This window comes from Budorcas taxicolor, chromosome X (assembly GCF_023091745.1).
Source record: "Budorcas taxicolor isolate Tak-1 chromosome X, Takin1.1, whole genome shotgun sequence".
In the NCBI taxonomy this organism is placed as follows: Eukaryota; Metazoa; Chordata; class Mammalia; order Artiodactyla; family Bovidae; genus Budorcas; species Budorcas taxicolor.
Genome location: NC_068935.1, coordinates 124,595,503 through 124,611,056, shown reverse-complemented (window position 1 = coordinate 124,611,056; position 15,554 = coordinate 124,595,503). Strand labels below are relative to the sequence as shown.

Here is a 15,554-nt window from a genome sequence, read left to right as displayed (position 1 = left end):
CAGCCATGAAATTAAGAGACATTTGCTCCTTGGAAGGAAAGCTATGACAAACCTAGACAGCGTATTAAAAAGCAGAGACATCACTTTGTCTAAAGATCTGTATAGTCAAAGCTATGGTTTTCCCAGTAGTCATGAATGGATGTGAGAGTTGGACCATAAAGAAGGTTGAGTGCTGAAGAACTGATGTTTTCAAATTGTGGTGCTTAAGAGTCCCTTGGATAGCAAGAAGATCCAACCAGTCAATCCTAAAGGAAATCAACCCTGAATATTCATTGGAAGGACTGATGCTGAAGCCGATGCTCCAATATTTTGGCCATCTGCTGCGAAGAGCCGACTCATTGGAAAAGATCCTGATGCTGGGAAAGATGGAGGGCAGGAGAAGAAGGGGGCAACAGAGGATGAGATGGTTCGATGGCATCACCGATTCAATGGACAAGAGTTTGAGCAAACTCCGGGAGACAGTGAAGGGCAGCGGAGCCTGGCATGCTGTGGTCCACGGGGTTGCAAGGAGTCGGAAACAACTTAGCAACTGAACAACAACAAGAACAGATCTGGGAGGAGAACAATGCACTGTCAGAGCCATTCATTACAAGTCCCATCTGCATTTCTGGATGAGTGTTCATAGTATTGACTAGCCCCCATCCCATGCCATTCAAAGCCATGTCACTTCCAGTGTGCTTTAAAGATCACATGCTTGGTCTACACAAGGGAAAGCTGAAAATGGCCATGTGGTTGGGGTTTATTTTGTGTGATACCATTTTAAAAAATCAAGTGTTTCTTTTTCATCTTTCTTCAGTATAGAGTATATGAAAGATTATTTATAAAATAAAAAAACGTATGAAGAATGATATAACAAATGTTCACACACACACCAACTTGTGCAAGAGGAAGCCATAATAGGCCAGGATCTGCCACATGTCCCTTCCTGACCCCAACCCCACTTCCTCCTCAAAGGTCATCATCACTCTGCATTTCATGTTTGCCATTTTCTTAGTTTTTCTAAAAATCATTTTACCACACTTATATTCCTAAAAACACACCAGTTGTGAACATCTGGGAACTCAGGATACATGGAATCATTGCTGACATTCTTCTACAACTTCCTTCTTCTGCTCAACACTGCATACCTGAAATCCACCCACTGCTTGTGGGCAGCTGAAATCCACTCTTTTTCACTGCTGTAGTTTGGTTAGATTTTCAGAATTTACTTGCAGTCTACTTGGCTTTCCACATGTCTCAGACCTAGCCCATACCCACTGTAGTTCACTCACTACTTTTCATCCCCAGTAGAAACAACTTTCTTGCTGAACATTTTAAAATCAAGAAATGTTTGCTATTCCTTAGATGCCTTGACTTGGTAGTTCTGATTTGGAGGTGCCTGAGCAACCTTTATTGCCAGGGCACCTTGTGCACAGGAAGTCCAGCTGCGGTAGTGTGTGCTCTTTTTCCTGCCTATGCAAGAGATGGCATGTATAGGGCTCTGGAAATTAAAGCTAGTCTATCAATTTGTTGAAAGTGGTAGGAATCTTGTGCAGCATGGTACAGAAACCAGTATCCCTCATCCTTTAAAAATTCCCCAAGTGAAGCACGCAGCCCAGAAAACAGAATGTTTAAGAAACTGCTCAGTGAGAGAATAAACTGATGAATGTTCCAGAAGGAATGAGGATCCAAAAGGCCTGAGTCCTTGGGTAGCTCTGGCCCCAGCACTGCCCATACCTACTCAGACCACTCTCTGCCCTCCAGATCCACCTCCCCTCACCACCAGCTAAGCATCCACAGAGTCATACTGAGCCCAGATTGTGCAAAAATAAACTGAGTCAGCCCCTGCCTTCTCAGCAGCCAAGCAGGAAATAAAGTGCAATGAGGCACATATCAGTTCATCCTGCTCCCTCACCTCATGCAGGGTGCTCTGCTCCAATGTCACCTCCTTGGAGCAGTCTTTCCTGACCTCCTGATCTAGCTACTCCCCTCTGCCATTCTCTGCCATCTGACCAAGGCTCATTTTTCTTCACAGAATTTATCACCACCTGATATTACATTGTCTAGAACTAACACCCCCAAAAGATGTCCTTTTCATTATAGGGGACTCTAATGCAAAAGTAGGAAGTCAAGAAACACCTGGAGTAACAGGCAAATTTGGCGTTGGAATACAGAATGAAGCAGGGCAAAGACTAATAGAGTTTTGCCAAGAAAATGCTCGGGTCATAGCAAACACCCTCTTCCAACAACACAAGAGAAGACTCGACACATGGACATCACCAGATGGTCAACACCAAAATCAGATTGATTATATTCTTTGCAGCCAAAGATGGAGAAGCTCTATACAGTCAACAAAAACAAGACTGGGAGCTGACTGCGGCTCAGATCATGAACTCCTTATTGCCAAATTCAGACTTAAATTGAAGAAAGTAGGGAAAATCACTAGACCATTCAGGTATGACCTAAATCAAATTCCCTATGATTATACAGTGGAAGTGAGAAATAGATTTAAGGGCCTAGATCTGGTAGATAGAGAGTGCCTGATGAACTATGGATGGACGTTCGTGACATTGTACAGGAGACAGGGATCAAGACCATCCCCATGGAAAATAAATGCAAAAAAGCAAAATGGCTGTCTGAGGAGGCCTTACAAATAGCTGTAAAAAGAAGAGAAGTGAAAAGCAAAGGAGAAAAGGAAAGATACGAGCATCTGAATGCAGAGTTTCAAAGAAGAGCAAGAAGAGATAAGAAAGCCTTCCTCAGCAATCAATGCAAAGAAATAGAGGAAAAGAATAGAATGGGAAAGACTAGAGATCTCTTCAAGAAAATTAGAGATACCAAGGGAACATTTCATGCAAAGATGGGCTCAAGAAAGGACAGAAATGGTATGGACCTAACAGAAGCAGAAGATATTAAGAAGAGGTGGCAAGAATACACAGAAGAACTGTACAAAATAGATCTTCACGACCCAGATAATCACGATGGTGTGATCACTCATCTAGAGCCAGACATCCTGGAATGTGAAGTCAAGTGGGCCTTAGAAAGCATCACTATGAACAAAGCTAGTGGAGGTGATGGAATTCCAGTTGAGCTATTTCAAACGCTGAAAGATGATGCTGTGAAAGTGCTGCCCTCAATATGCCAGCAAATTTGGAAAACTCAGCAGTGGCCACAGGACTGGAAAAGGTCAGTTTTCATTCCAATCCCAAAGAAAGGCAATGCCAAAGAATGCTCAAACTACCGCACAATTGCACTCATCTCACATGCTAGTAAAGTAATGCTCAAAATTCTCCAAGCCAGGCTTCAGCAATACATGAACCGTGAACTTCCAGATGTTTAAGCTGGTTTTAGAAAAGGCAGAGGAACCAGAGATCAAATTGCCAACATCCACTGGATCATGGAAAAAGCAAGAGAGTTCCAGAAAAACATCTATTTCTGCTTTATTGACTATGCCAAAGCCTTTGACTGTGTGGATCACAATAAACTGTGGAAAATGCTGAAAGAGATGGGAATACCAGACCACCTGACCTGCCTCTTGAGAAACCTATATGCAGGTCAGGAAGCAACAGTTAGAACTGGACATGGAACAACAGACTGGTTCCAAATAGGAAAAGGAGTACGTCAAGGCTGTATATTGTCACCCTGCTTATTTAACTTCTATGCAGAGTACATCATGAGAAACGCTGGGCTGGAAGAAGCACAAGCTGAAATCAAGATTGCCAGGAGAAATATCAATAACCTCAGATATGCAGATGACACCACCCTTATGGCAGAAAGTGAAGAGGAGCTAAAAATAGCCTCTTGATGAAAGTGAAAGGGGAGAGTGACAAAGTTGGCTTAAAGCTCAACATTCAGAAAACGAAGATCATGGCATCAACATTCAGAAAACGAAGATCATAGCATCTGGTCCCACCACTTCATGGGAAATAGATGGGAAATAGTGGTCATGTATGAATGTGAGAGTTGGACTGTGAAGAAAGCTGAGCGCCGAAGAATTGATGCTTTTGAACTGTGGTGTTGGAGAAGACTCTTGAGAGTCCCTTGGACTGCAAGGAGATCCAACCAGTCCATTCTAAAGATCAGCCCTGGGTGTTCTTTGGAAGGAATGATGCTAAAGCTGAAACTCCAGTACTTTGGCCACCTCATGCGAAGAGTTGACTCATTGGAAAAGACTCTGATGCTGGGAGGGATTGAGGGCAGGAGGAGAAGGGGACGACAGAGTATGAGATGGCTGGATGGCATCACTGATTTGATGGACATGAGTCTGAGTGAACTCTGGGAGTTGGTGATGGATAGGGAGGCCTAGCATGCTGTGATTCACGGGGTCGCAAAGAGTCAGACACGACTGAGCGACTGAACTGAACTGAACTGATATTACATTTGCTGTTTACTGTCCGGGAAGCTCCACGAGGACTAAGAGCACTGGACAGAGAGTAGGTGCTCTATGGGTGTTTGATGAAGGAAGGACTGACACAGGTATGTTCTGTGAGCACAGCGAAGGGGACAAATTCTACTCTGGCTTGTTCTGGAGAGGATGCCAGCTGAGCTTGAGTTCTGAGGGACAAGTAGTTCAAGGTGAGCAGCTCTCTCTTTGGAGCAGGCCTAGAACTGTCCTTATTTGGGTCCACATCTACCTCCTCCGTTGCCGGGGGCCTGGCCAAGTGGAGACTACTTTCATTTGCTTTGGGATTCTCCAGAGTACCTAGCACAGTGGCCTGCCCTCATTCATTCCACGAATACTTAGAAAGCATCTACTAGGTGCCCAATACTGGACAGAGTAGAAATTTCAAGTATTTCTCTAAATTGAATTACATTATAAAAAGTCTGGGATTGTATTTGAGTCTGTTTGGTCAAAGAAAGCTTTTACAAAATTCAAGTGTTATGTCCTTTAAAATATAAAGTATTCCGGAAACACAGCCTTCAAGATTTTCAACTTCAAAGAAATAGCACAGAGCCCACTACAAGCCTGCTTCCAAAAATTGAATTCGTATCTCTATAGAGGGAATGCCCTCTACTCCCCACTGCCCCCGCCCAGTTCACCTCTGTGAAATGTACAATGATGATAATGAAACTTGCCAGCTACTATCCATGCAGGGACAAAGAGTCAACATCCAGCAAAGATAGGGTGGAATATGGAAAAACCCCAGTAAGAACAGGTTTTTCTCTCTGTTAATGTCAGTGTCCCAAACTGATACAAGAGCAGTGATATGTAAATAGAAGGCTCAGAAATAAGACAGAGACCTCAAAGCACACCTAATGGATTTAGAGTTTGCAAAAAACCAATACCAAACCAAAGACAGGCAATACAGGCACAGAAGGAATGCATTGGACTTCAGGAAAAAAAAACACTATGAATTCAGTAAAATGCTATGGAAAGATTTTCTCTATGGAAGGCAGATACATCAATAACCAGTATTAGCAATTTATCAAAACTACAGCAATCTCTGAGCAAAACAATATTAGTGGAACAGTCTTGGAAAGCAACAAATTAGAAATAAGAGCTGACATCACTTTGAAATATTTTTTTTAATTCCCAAGTGCTCACTAAAAATCTGTGTTTCTTCCTATGTTCTCTGAACCAAACTGTTGTACTATAGAAGCATTATGTGATTCTCTCTATATATACAGCTTCTTTTTCCCAAATTAAAATCATATTTCTCTTTGTTCCTCAGTACTTTTGAAGATGTTTCCATTCTACTGCTGGATTGAGTTATTTATTGAGTTATTCTTGTCAGTAAAATATTTAAAAGACTTAAGTCAGTGGTCACACAGTGTACATTTGTTTTTCAGTCACACAGGTTTTCATTGGTGAGTTCACTCAATTCTTAACAAAAGAATATAATGGCTTCATTATTAAAAAAACACACGGCTGATGGTGACTGAGAAGTTATTATTGCCTCTCTGTTAAAGAGACAGATAAGATGAGAGGGCGTGAGAACAAGCATGGAGCACATGGGCTTCAGAGCTCAAGTACAATGCAATCCCTTCACTCCAGATGCAGCTGGAGGAGAAGGCCAGAAAAGTAGAAGGGGACTGATGCAACGAAAGAGCACAGGCCAAGTGGATCATCTCCATAAATCAGGGTCCAATATCATCAGGCAACAAAGCCCTCAAGACCCTACTGTTTATCCAGAAACATACAGCACACCTCAGAGTGCTGGCCACGCCTTGTGGGGGAGCTGGAGGCACTTACCACCCCACACAGAGCCTCTCCCAAAACTGCTTTAAACGTGTGACTGTGGCGAAAGAAAAAGAGGCTTACTTGGATGTCACAGGAGAAGACGACCTCTTAGAAATGCTTCTCAGAGGAGACATGAGGCCCACGCTGGGAACAGAAGCAGTTGTTCTTGGCCCCCTCTTCATCTTCTCTGTCTGTAGGAGACACAGAATAGGACAGCCGTGGCCCATCACTACCATGACTTCCATGATTTTTAAAAATACCCCAGATGGAAGTGATGCACAGCTTTTTTTTAGAAGGAGCCAAACAAAGCTATACTGCTTCCCACTATGGGAATCTTTGTTGAAAAGCACCAGGGGATTGTCCCATTTAGGTCATTCAGTCAGGGAAAAAAATTTCAGTCTTAAAACATAAAGACCTCCTTTTCCTTTTTATCTTACAAAAAGCTAACAAGGAAACCAGATTATGGTCCTGGATATACAGAATCTGGAATGACTACAAAGATACACAATCACTATAAAATAGCTATAGATGGGTACAAGACAGTGAGCTGGAGACCTTGACAGTGTACCTGGTTTAACAGGAACTGTAACCCCTCCATCCCTCAGCATCTCCATGGCCTGCCCCACACTGGCCCCGGGCCTGGCCCAGAGCAGATGCTCCATGACAGTGGTTCTCTTGTCTCCATATTGTAACTTTTTGCAACAAATTCTCATGGGGCCCACATTCATTAGCCCCCTTCCACAGTAATCCATCCAACAGTAAAACCCTAGCATCTGAAACATTCACTTCTCCTGTGAGAACCTCAGGATCATACTGGATTAAAAAATAAATAAATATGGTATTACAAAATAAATGCCCAATGGTAATGTGGTATTTAAAATAAGTCCACATGTCATATGATGCTCCTCCTTTTAACAGGTGGAGCTTAGTTCACTTCTCCTCAAGCATGAGTTGGTCTCTCTCTCTCTCTTTGATCTTTTACTCTGGAGGAAGCCAGCTGCCATGTTGTTTGGACTCTCAAGCAGCTCTACAGAGAAGTCCATGCAGTAAGGAACGGGGGCCTCCTGCCAAGGGCCACATGAACAAGCCATCCTGGAAAACCCCTGCCAAGTTTTCTGACAACTGCAGTCCTGGCTGCCTGCAGTCCTGACCACATCCTCATGAGAGACCCTGAACCACATCCACTTAGCTATGATGTCCTCAATTTCTGACCCAAAGAACCAGTGAGGTAATACACATTTGCTTTAAGCTGCTAAGGTTTGGGGTGATTTGTTACACAGCAAGTGGTAACTAATGAAAGTAATACAGCATATAAAATTTCTAAACAAACAGACACAATTGGGGATACTGCTCAACATCTGCCTTACTGATGGTGTTAGCAAGACAACAAAAAATTTCAAAGGCCACTGCTGTGGATGAAGACTGACCCAGAACCTCAGTTCTAGTTGCCTGTAGAAGCAAGACTGGCCCAGAAGCAGACATTCTTAAAGAAGCAGAGAAAGGGCACTCAGAACATTCTTTCTGACCCCCAACCTCCTTCTGAGGGCTTTGAAAATCTATTTCAAGGCAGTAAGATTTAGGAGGGTGCAAAAAAGTTACAGGATTTTCAAAGGTTGGGTGCCATTTAAAACCAAATCTTTTCCTTGAGCAGTCCCTGAAGACTGACGGAAACAGACCCCAGGTCAAGTGCAGAGAATAATCACAGTGTCAGATAACCCAGTCCCGAGGGGTGAATGGGTAGAAACCTACTGGAGAGGCCTCCACTCCGGCAGGGGCGCCTTTCCCAGCATCTCCTCCACCAGATGTAGATGCGATCTTCTTCCTCTCGACATTTCGAGTGGGAGAAGACTTGTAGGAAGATTTAAGGGAGCCAGCAGGAGCTACATGGGGACAGGCATGGGATACTAGAGTTACAGTATAAAAGCCAGAGACACAGGGAGAACAGATGGAGAAGTTGAAGGAGAGCAGAGAGTTGGGAAGAACACCACATTTCAGTTAAAACATGAGACGAGGAATCCACATTCTCAGAACACTGCTGTACTTTCTCTAGTATATGCAGAATAGATGTTATCTTAAAAGACTCCCATGCTCAAGAGTCTAGGTCATTTCAGGAATTCAAAATCTGGGCTTTGGAGCCAGGTGGACCTAGCACCATCACCTAATAGCTGGTTCACCTTGGGTAGGTTACTTAATCTCTCTAAATTCCCTTGTACAAGAGAGAGTTAACATAGCAGACCTGACTGCTGTCCTTGGAAGGGCCCGTTTATAAGCTTGACCCTTGTAAGCAACTGGAAACTTGGATTTCAGCAGGGTTCTCACCATTAACTGATGAGTAGGTCACTGTGCCTAAGCTGTTTGTACCAACATTATGATTTATGCTGAACACGTGCTTTTCTTCTGAGTCTGGAATATGAGCATGGACCTGGCAGAAGGTGCCCATGTGACCAGCCGCCAATAAAAACTCTGGGCACTGAGTGTCTAATGAGCTTCTGTGGTTGGCAACACTTCACATGTGTCCTAACTCATTGCTTTTCTCTGTAGCTATTTGCTGCAATAAATCATAGCTCTGAGACCTCCTAGAGAATCATCGATCCTAGGGGTGGTCCTCCTGATGCATTCTTTGTTCTCAAAATGGGGATACTTCCTACTTCCCAGGAATTTTTTGTTTATTTGTTTGAGACATAATTCATATATCAGAAAGTCACCCCTTTAAAGGTATACAATTTAGTGGCTTTTAGTATATTCAGAAGGTTGTGCAACCATAACTATGGTCTAATTCCAGAATATCCTCAATATCTGCAAAAGAAACTCTGTGTCCATTAAGCACCCACTCCCCTTCCTCTCTAGCAACCACTTGTTAGCTGTCACTCTGGATTTGTCTATTCCAGACATTTCATATAAATAGAATCATATCACTTGTGGCATTTTCTGCCTGGCTTCTTTCACTGAGCATAATGTTTTCAAGGTTCATCATGTAGCATGTGTCAGTAATCCATTCTTTTTCACAGCTGAATAATATTCTACTTTATAAAGAAAAACATCTTTTCAATATATTCATCTGTTGTTGGACATCTGAGTTGTTTCCACTTTGCAGCTAATATGAATAATGCTAAGACTTGTATACTTTGTGTATGTTTCAATTTCCTTGACTCTACATCAAAGAGTAGAATTGCTGGTTCATGTGGTAACTCTAACATTTTGAAAAACATGCCAGACTGTTTTTCTGCAGAGCGTCTGCAACATTTTACATTCTCACCAACAATGTATGAAGGCTGTAATTTCTCCTCATCCTCACCAATACATATTACAGCTGACTCTTGAATAATACAGGTTTGAAGCACATGGGTCCACTTACACTCAGATTTTATTCAATAGTAAATACTACAGTACTATCTGTGGTTGTTTGAGTCTGTATGGGGAACCAAGACAGAAGGCTGATTATAAAGTTATATGCAGATTTTTGACTGAGGCAGCTGGTACCCTCAACTGCCAAATTGTTCAAGAGTCATCTGTATTATCTTTTTTCTTTGAATTTTAGTCATCCTAGTAAGTATGAAATGGTATTATGATTTTGATTTGCATTTCTCTAATGACTAAGAATGTTGAGCATCCTGTCATGTGCTTATTGGCCATTTTATATATTCTCTGCTGTGCTATTTCTGCACAACTACCTGTAAACAGACAGAACAAGGTAGAGGACAATATGTCATTTATATGTTATCTCACTGAATACACTATATCTTGGGAACTGAGATGGAGACCCAACATGCCTAATGTGAGCATGGTGTTATTTGCAAACAGAGAACGCTAGTCCCCATTCACCATGCCATGACAGTTTGATCTGCTTTGGTCAAGGAAAGGCTTTGATGATGTGGCCCAGTGTTTCCTGGACTTTGGTGTGCAGATCTGGTGGAGCCTGATTAGTGAGGCTCTAGATATTTGTGCTTACTATGCCCAGCACTGTGCTATTTCATTTAACCTTCATGCCAATTTACAGTAACTCCACTTTATAGATGAGGAAACAGAGGCTTAGAGAGGTTAATTAACTTACCCAAAGTGGTAAGAGCTAGTAAGTGGTAGGGCTAGTTATGGGATTTCTGAGATTGCAGTGTATAGGCTATTTTTACCAAACTGTCTGGTTAAAAAAGTCTACTAGCCTCCATAGCTCATGAAATGGATTTCTTTTCCTAATCCACATGCCCTCAACCATAAAATAACTTACTCACCTCTGTGACACTTGAAAGACAAGAAACATAGCAACAGTAAAACACTGGTGGATAGAAAATGTTATTAACCATTGAAGACATTTCATGAAGCCAGGGAACGGGAAGCAAGATACAAAAATTCAGGAATAACTCATAGGCTGACCAATATCACTTGGGGTACCTTTCTCAGTGTCACCAGCTTGGCCTCTTTTACCTGAGTCACTGGCCTGCTCAGAGGGCACGAGTGTACTTCTGCTTCTGGCTAAAGAAGCCTGTGTGGATGTCAACAGTCACAGAACAAGAAATGTTTCCATGGGACTAGGGTGCATGCAATTAGCTGAGGGGTGGAATCAAATGAAAATTTTAAAAAGCAAAATCAAAACAAAATAAAATGCCTACAACAACACAGTGCCTGATGAAAATCAATTTTGAGGTGGCAGAATGAATGTGGAAAATAAAAATATTGTAGCAAAGGATGGCTTTGGAGCTTGTCACAGTAAAAGAAAATGGACGATGTGTCATTTAGAGCTTGGGAGAGTGCGTTACTTCTGTTGGGGTGCCAGAATTCATTCAATATGCTACTACAGAATTACTGTATCACCAGAAGAGACTTAGCCCATTTTTCAAGATATAATATGGACTCAAGAAACCATTTACTCACCAAAGTAGCTCTAACACTGAAAAAAAGATTACTCCTACAAAACACTTGTTTTAGGTCCTCTGTTAGGAAATATTTTATAACACACTGATTTTGTTAATGTAGAAATGTGCAATCTTTCATATTTTTCCCATATAAACAAGGGCAAAGATTAAATAAGAAACATAAAAATAAAAATAGCCAACTAATTATCAGCTTTAATGGAGTTAAGTAGCAGTATTCATACTCTAAAATTTAGTGACTGAAATGTCATTCTGATGGTTTGGAACATATTGTGTGATAATGGATTAACTTCTCAATTACTTTGTATTTTTTGGATATCCACTAGCCAGAAAAATGGTTTGGGAATTTCAAAGTTTCAATTAATAATCCACAAGCAGATAACTGAGTGGCCAGCAATATATAAATATCATACTGATTATCTTTATACATTAATCAATGCAAATATGAATTTAACATTAATTTAATGAATGAAAACATACAGGACATACAAATAGAACAGATACATAGAGTTAAAAGCAAGTAGATGTTTTCTCATCCAGCTCTTAGTTAATTCAAGGTTTCTAGCACTTACCATGAACTGCATCAGAAATCATCAACACTGACACTCACGGGTTCTCTGACACACAGGACAGACCTCTGTGCTGGAGGTGCAAAGTTAAAGCCAGAGGAAAAAAAACCAGGAAGGCGCACTGGCATCTTCAAAGTCACTGGCATCTTCAAAGTCACAAACATCATCCTGCTTACCCCCTGGTGATGACTCGACATGTTAAATATTCCACTGGCACCGGACACTTCTTCATTGATGCTAAGATACACATTTAATGCATAGAGAGCTTCCCTCCCTTCCTTAACCTACACATTCTAAAAGGTATCAGTTCAGACTTACAGTGCCTTCTCTGAGCCTCCATTAGAACACAGCTGAATCTATGCAGTTTCTGAAACTGGCACTGTCCTATACCCATCATCTCCCACCTCAAAACAGAAAATGCCACCCATCCTTTCGCCCTTTTAAAGATTTCATATTAGTTCTGAACTTCTGTTTTCCAAACAGAAATGAGCAGGCTTACAGATCACAGACAAGAGCAGAGCCCCATTTTTTCACATATCTGAGTCTCCCACGTACCTCTGCCTCATCAATCCCGCTGTGTCTGGCTAACCAACAATAGCACACCAATAACTGGGCAGTTGCTTTTTTAACAGTCACATCTGTCCACTGGTCAATTAACTCCAGGCCACGATAACGTCTATGTGCACTGTGGAAAATGGAAGTCTCTTTCAGACTGGGAGACTAGCATTAACTCCTGTCCCTTTCCAACAATGACCTTGCTCTAAAGAGCAATGCCACTTTCCAAAGTCCCATTAGTGAGGCCCGGGGGCTCCCACAAACAGATCACAAGGCTAGGAGATTAGGGGTATTTGAAGAAGGCTCAAAAGAGGGGCTCTCACAAAGACTGACATTAACACCAATGCTCACACTAGAGAGAAGAAAACTGGAGAGACCAGGTCTACACGTTCACTTGCCTCGGTCTGGGGAATAGGATATTGCCGCAGTGGATGAAGACAGGCGCTTACTCATGGGAGGCTCCGTCTGCTTTGGTAAATTCATGGTTGATGTTGAAAGTTTGTCACATGCTGCAGAGAAACGCATTAAAGACATTGGTATTCACACCACTCTCAACCAAGAAACACATTTTCCAAAGTGTTCTTCCTGTCCTCATCCACACGCCTCTGAAACCACTGCAGCACAGCACGCTGCCTCCAGCTCCCTGCTCTCTACTGAGCAAGTCTGAGAAGGCCTGGGCCACAGCAACCATCTATTTGAAGCAAGTTCTTCTCTTTCACTGCTCAACTTTGTGCTTCTTTTTGATTTCAAATATTCAACCTCACTCAACTGTTCAACTAAAGCCATGCTAATCCCACCAGCCAACCATTTCCTTGTGTCCAGGGACTTTTAAGTATATTCAGACCACACGAAAACAAAACCAACCTGGACCGAGAGACCAATCACCACTGCCAAATGTTCTATGATCTGACTGAGACTGTGTGAGCTGAAACTGGACTTTTTCTGAGGTTATCTAGAGCTCAGGTTGCAGAGAGGAGTAATTTGTAAAGCAAAGAGCTGTATTTAAAGCAGAACAACCTTTAGCAGTTGGTTTCTTGCTCTTATCAAGAAACGGGGTCACAATGGCCCTTTCTCAAAAGGCTCTGACTGTTTATGGTAGGATTTCAACATGCGGTCCTGGGTTTGGTGCTCTTACTTGCAGCCATTATTTCAGACAGGCTTGTAAAGGAAACCATCACAACAACTGGAGAGGTGCTAACAGTACCAGCCAAGCTGTGTTGGAGCTTTAGGCAAAAGGAAAGATGTGTGGCCCCGGCTCTAAAGGAAGCAAACTCATCAATATTATTTTCAAAATCTGCTCTTCTATTCATCTTGTTTACAAATGAAAGAAGTGTGCCATGTGTGACAATTTCTCCTGACCAACTGATGATCCTAAATAATTTTTAAATAACTTAGACTGCAGTAAAATGATATTGTTTGGGTATAAATAAAATATTTAAACTTAAAATATTATGAGTTTTAATATACTTTTCAGTGTTTCAGTAATTTTTTCAAGTATTTCAATGTTCTGAAAAAAATAACCATTAGAAATTACATAAAATCATGTCTCTAGGGATACATATTTCCCCTTCTGCCTCAGGCTCCCATATGGCTCAGCATGGTACTAGTCTTTGGAAATTCAATAGTTTGTTCATCATGAATTATTCTGTAGTGATTCTGATTAAAATATTCTTTTATCTTGATTACTGAGACTTTGGGTGTTCCCCTAAAATGAGGGCTCTGGTCACATACCTCAGCTCACCCTGGCCCAGGGCTCTGGGTGTGATTTCCAAGGAGTAATTGTCAATTCTACCTGCCCCTCTCTGGGCGGAAGGCGAGTGCCCACATGACAATGAATGTGGTCCAGGCAGCAAAGACTCTGCTATTCAGCAGCACCAATAAAAATTATTCTTTGTCAAAGAAATGCTACAAATCAAGGATATTTATTCCTACAGCTATAATTTGACCTTCTGGGTAGGTGGTAAACATCGTATCCTTTACATCTTGTTTTTTCTTTGCCAGCCAAAGATGGGTTGAATTTCTGAAGTCATCATTAAATGGGAGCAAGGTTTTGCTAGTTCTGTTCTTGATCTAGACCCTAAGAATTTCCCAGGCCTGTATACAAAACAGAGAGCCTATTAGAGAGAGGAAATCAAGAACGAAGCCAATTTATCTCCTTGTCTGGATTCACAGTGTTAGTACTGATAAACTCAAATGCCTCTATAGGAATCCGTAACATTCATACCTGCTGCTGCTGCTAAGTCGCTTCAGTCATGTCCGACTCCGTGCAACCCCGTAGACGGCAGCCCACCAGGCTCCCCCGTCCCTGGGATTCTTCAGGCAAGAACACTGGAGTGGGTTGCCATTTCCTTCTCCAATGCATACCTAACACTGTATAATTATAGGTTTTGGTAACCAGAAGTGACTGAAATACACTACTACTTAATGCCTAAAACCAGTGATAAATTACAGTGTTAAAGATCTAAATGCACAGAAGTCAAACACTGACAACATTTTCAAGGCAGAAGTTGGTGAGCTAAAGATGAAATGTCTCCAGGGTGCTAGGATGTAAGGCATGCATGTTCCACAATGACGAATAAAGAAATATGGGTACGTCATTTGTATCTCTAGAAAAAAAGTTCTAAGAAATCAATTGCAAAAGTGTTCAAGACAGACACAGTGATGGAGGAGGGTGACCGGGACAGTCATCACAAAACGCCATGGCACAGTGATGCTCAAATATACCGTTGGTTGACTCAGCAGCGGCGGCAGTGGTCCCTGGGTCCAGAGGGAGGGTGCTGGCTGCTAAACCTAGAGGAGGGGGTGGGGTATTTCCTGATTCACCTACACAGCAAAGAAAAAATCAGACCAAAGAGAGGTAAAAGAAAAAAGTTCCAACTGCTGGTTGATTCTCACTTGCATTAGGAAATTAGAAAAAGTAACTGGGATGGGTTGTTAACTTCTCCAGATTAAAACAGAAAAATATATTCACTGACAAAAGATTGTGTATGCTACGTCACTTCGGTCATAAGAACAATATAATAAAGTCATGAAACTGTACCACACATGTAAACCCATTTGCTCTCGGAAAGAGCTGGTATACAATTCCTGCATAACATAATGGCAGATACAGACAAGAAGACACTAAAAAGATGGCAAAGCCACCCAGGGACTAGTAACAATCCATACATTAAATTAAACATCTGAAAATTTAAAGATGAGTATGAACTGGATAATGAAATAAATAAGTCACCTTGAAACAAAACTGAAAGAGCAACAGAAATAAATGATGTGGAGTGAAGGACCCCAGCCCCCTTTAGGGGTTACTGCTGCTCAGTCTTTCCCAGTCAAGCTGTAGCCATGACTTAGTCCACAGCCACTGACCTTCCCTGAAATCAGGTTATCTCTGGGCTTGCTAGGTGGATC

At 41.8% G+C, this 15,554-nt stretch overlaps 1 protein-coding gene across 1 annotated transcript in view; it reads right to left on the bottom strand.

Moving 5' to 3' along the window:
* The window catches only part of MAP7D2 (MAP7 domain containing 2), an 89,830-nt gene that overhangs the window by 23,067 nt on the left and 51,209 nt on the right, over positions 1-15,554 (bottom strand). The window contains exons 5-8 of the mRNA XM_052663633.1: positions 14,874-14,972; positions 12,548-12,658; positions 7,910-8,040; positions 6,242-6,351 (exon numbers count right to left, since the gene is read on the bottom strand). Of these exons, the coding sequence (XP_052519593.1) occupies positions 6,242-6,351; positions 7,910-8,040; positions 12,548-12,658; positions 14,874-14,972 (451 nt within the window). The remainder of the gene's footprint in view (positions 1-6,241; positions 6,352-7,909; positions 8,041-12,547; positions 12,659-14,873; positions 14,973-15,554) is intronic.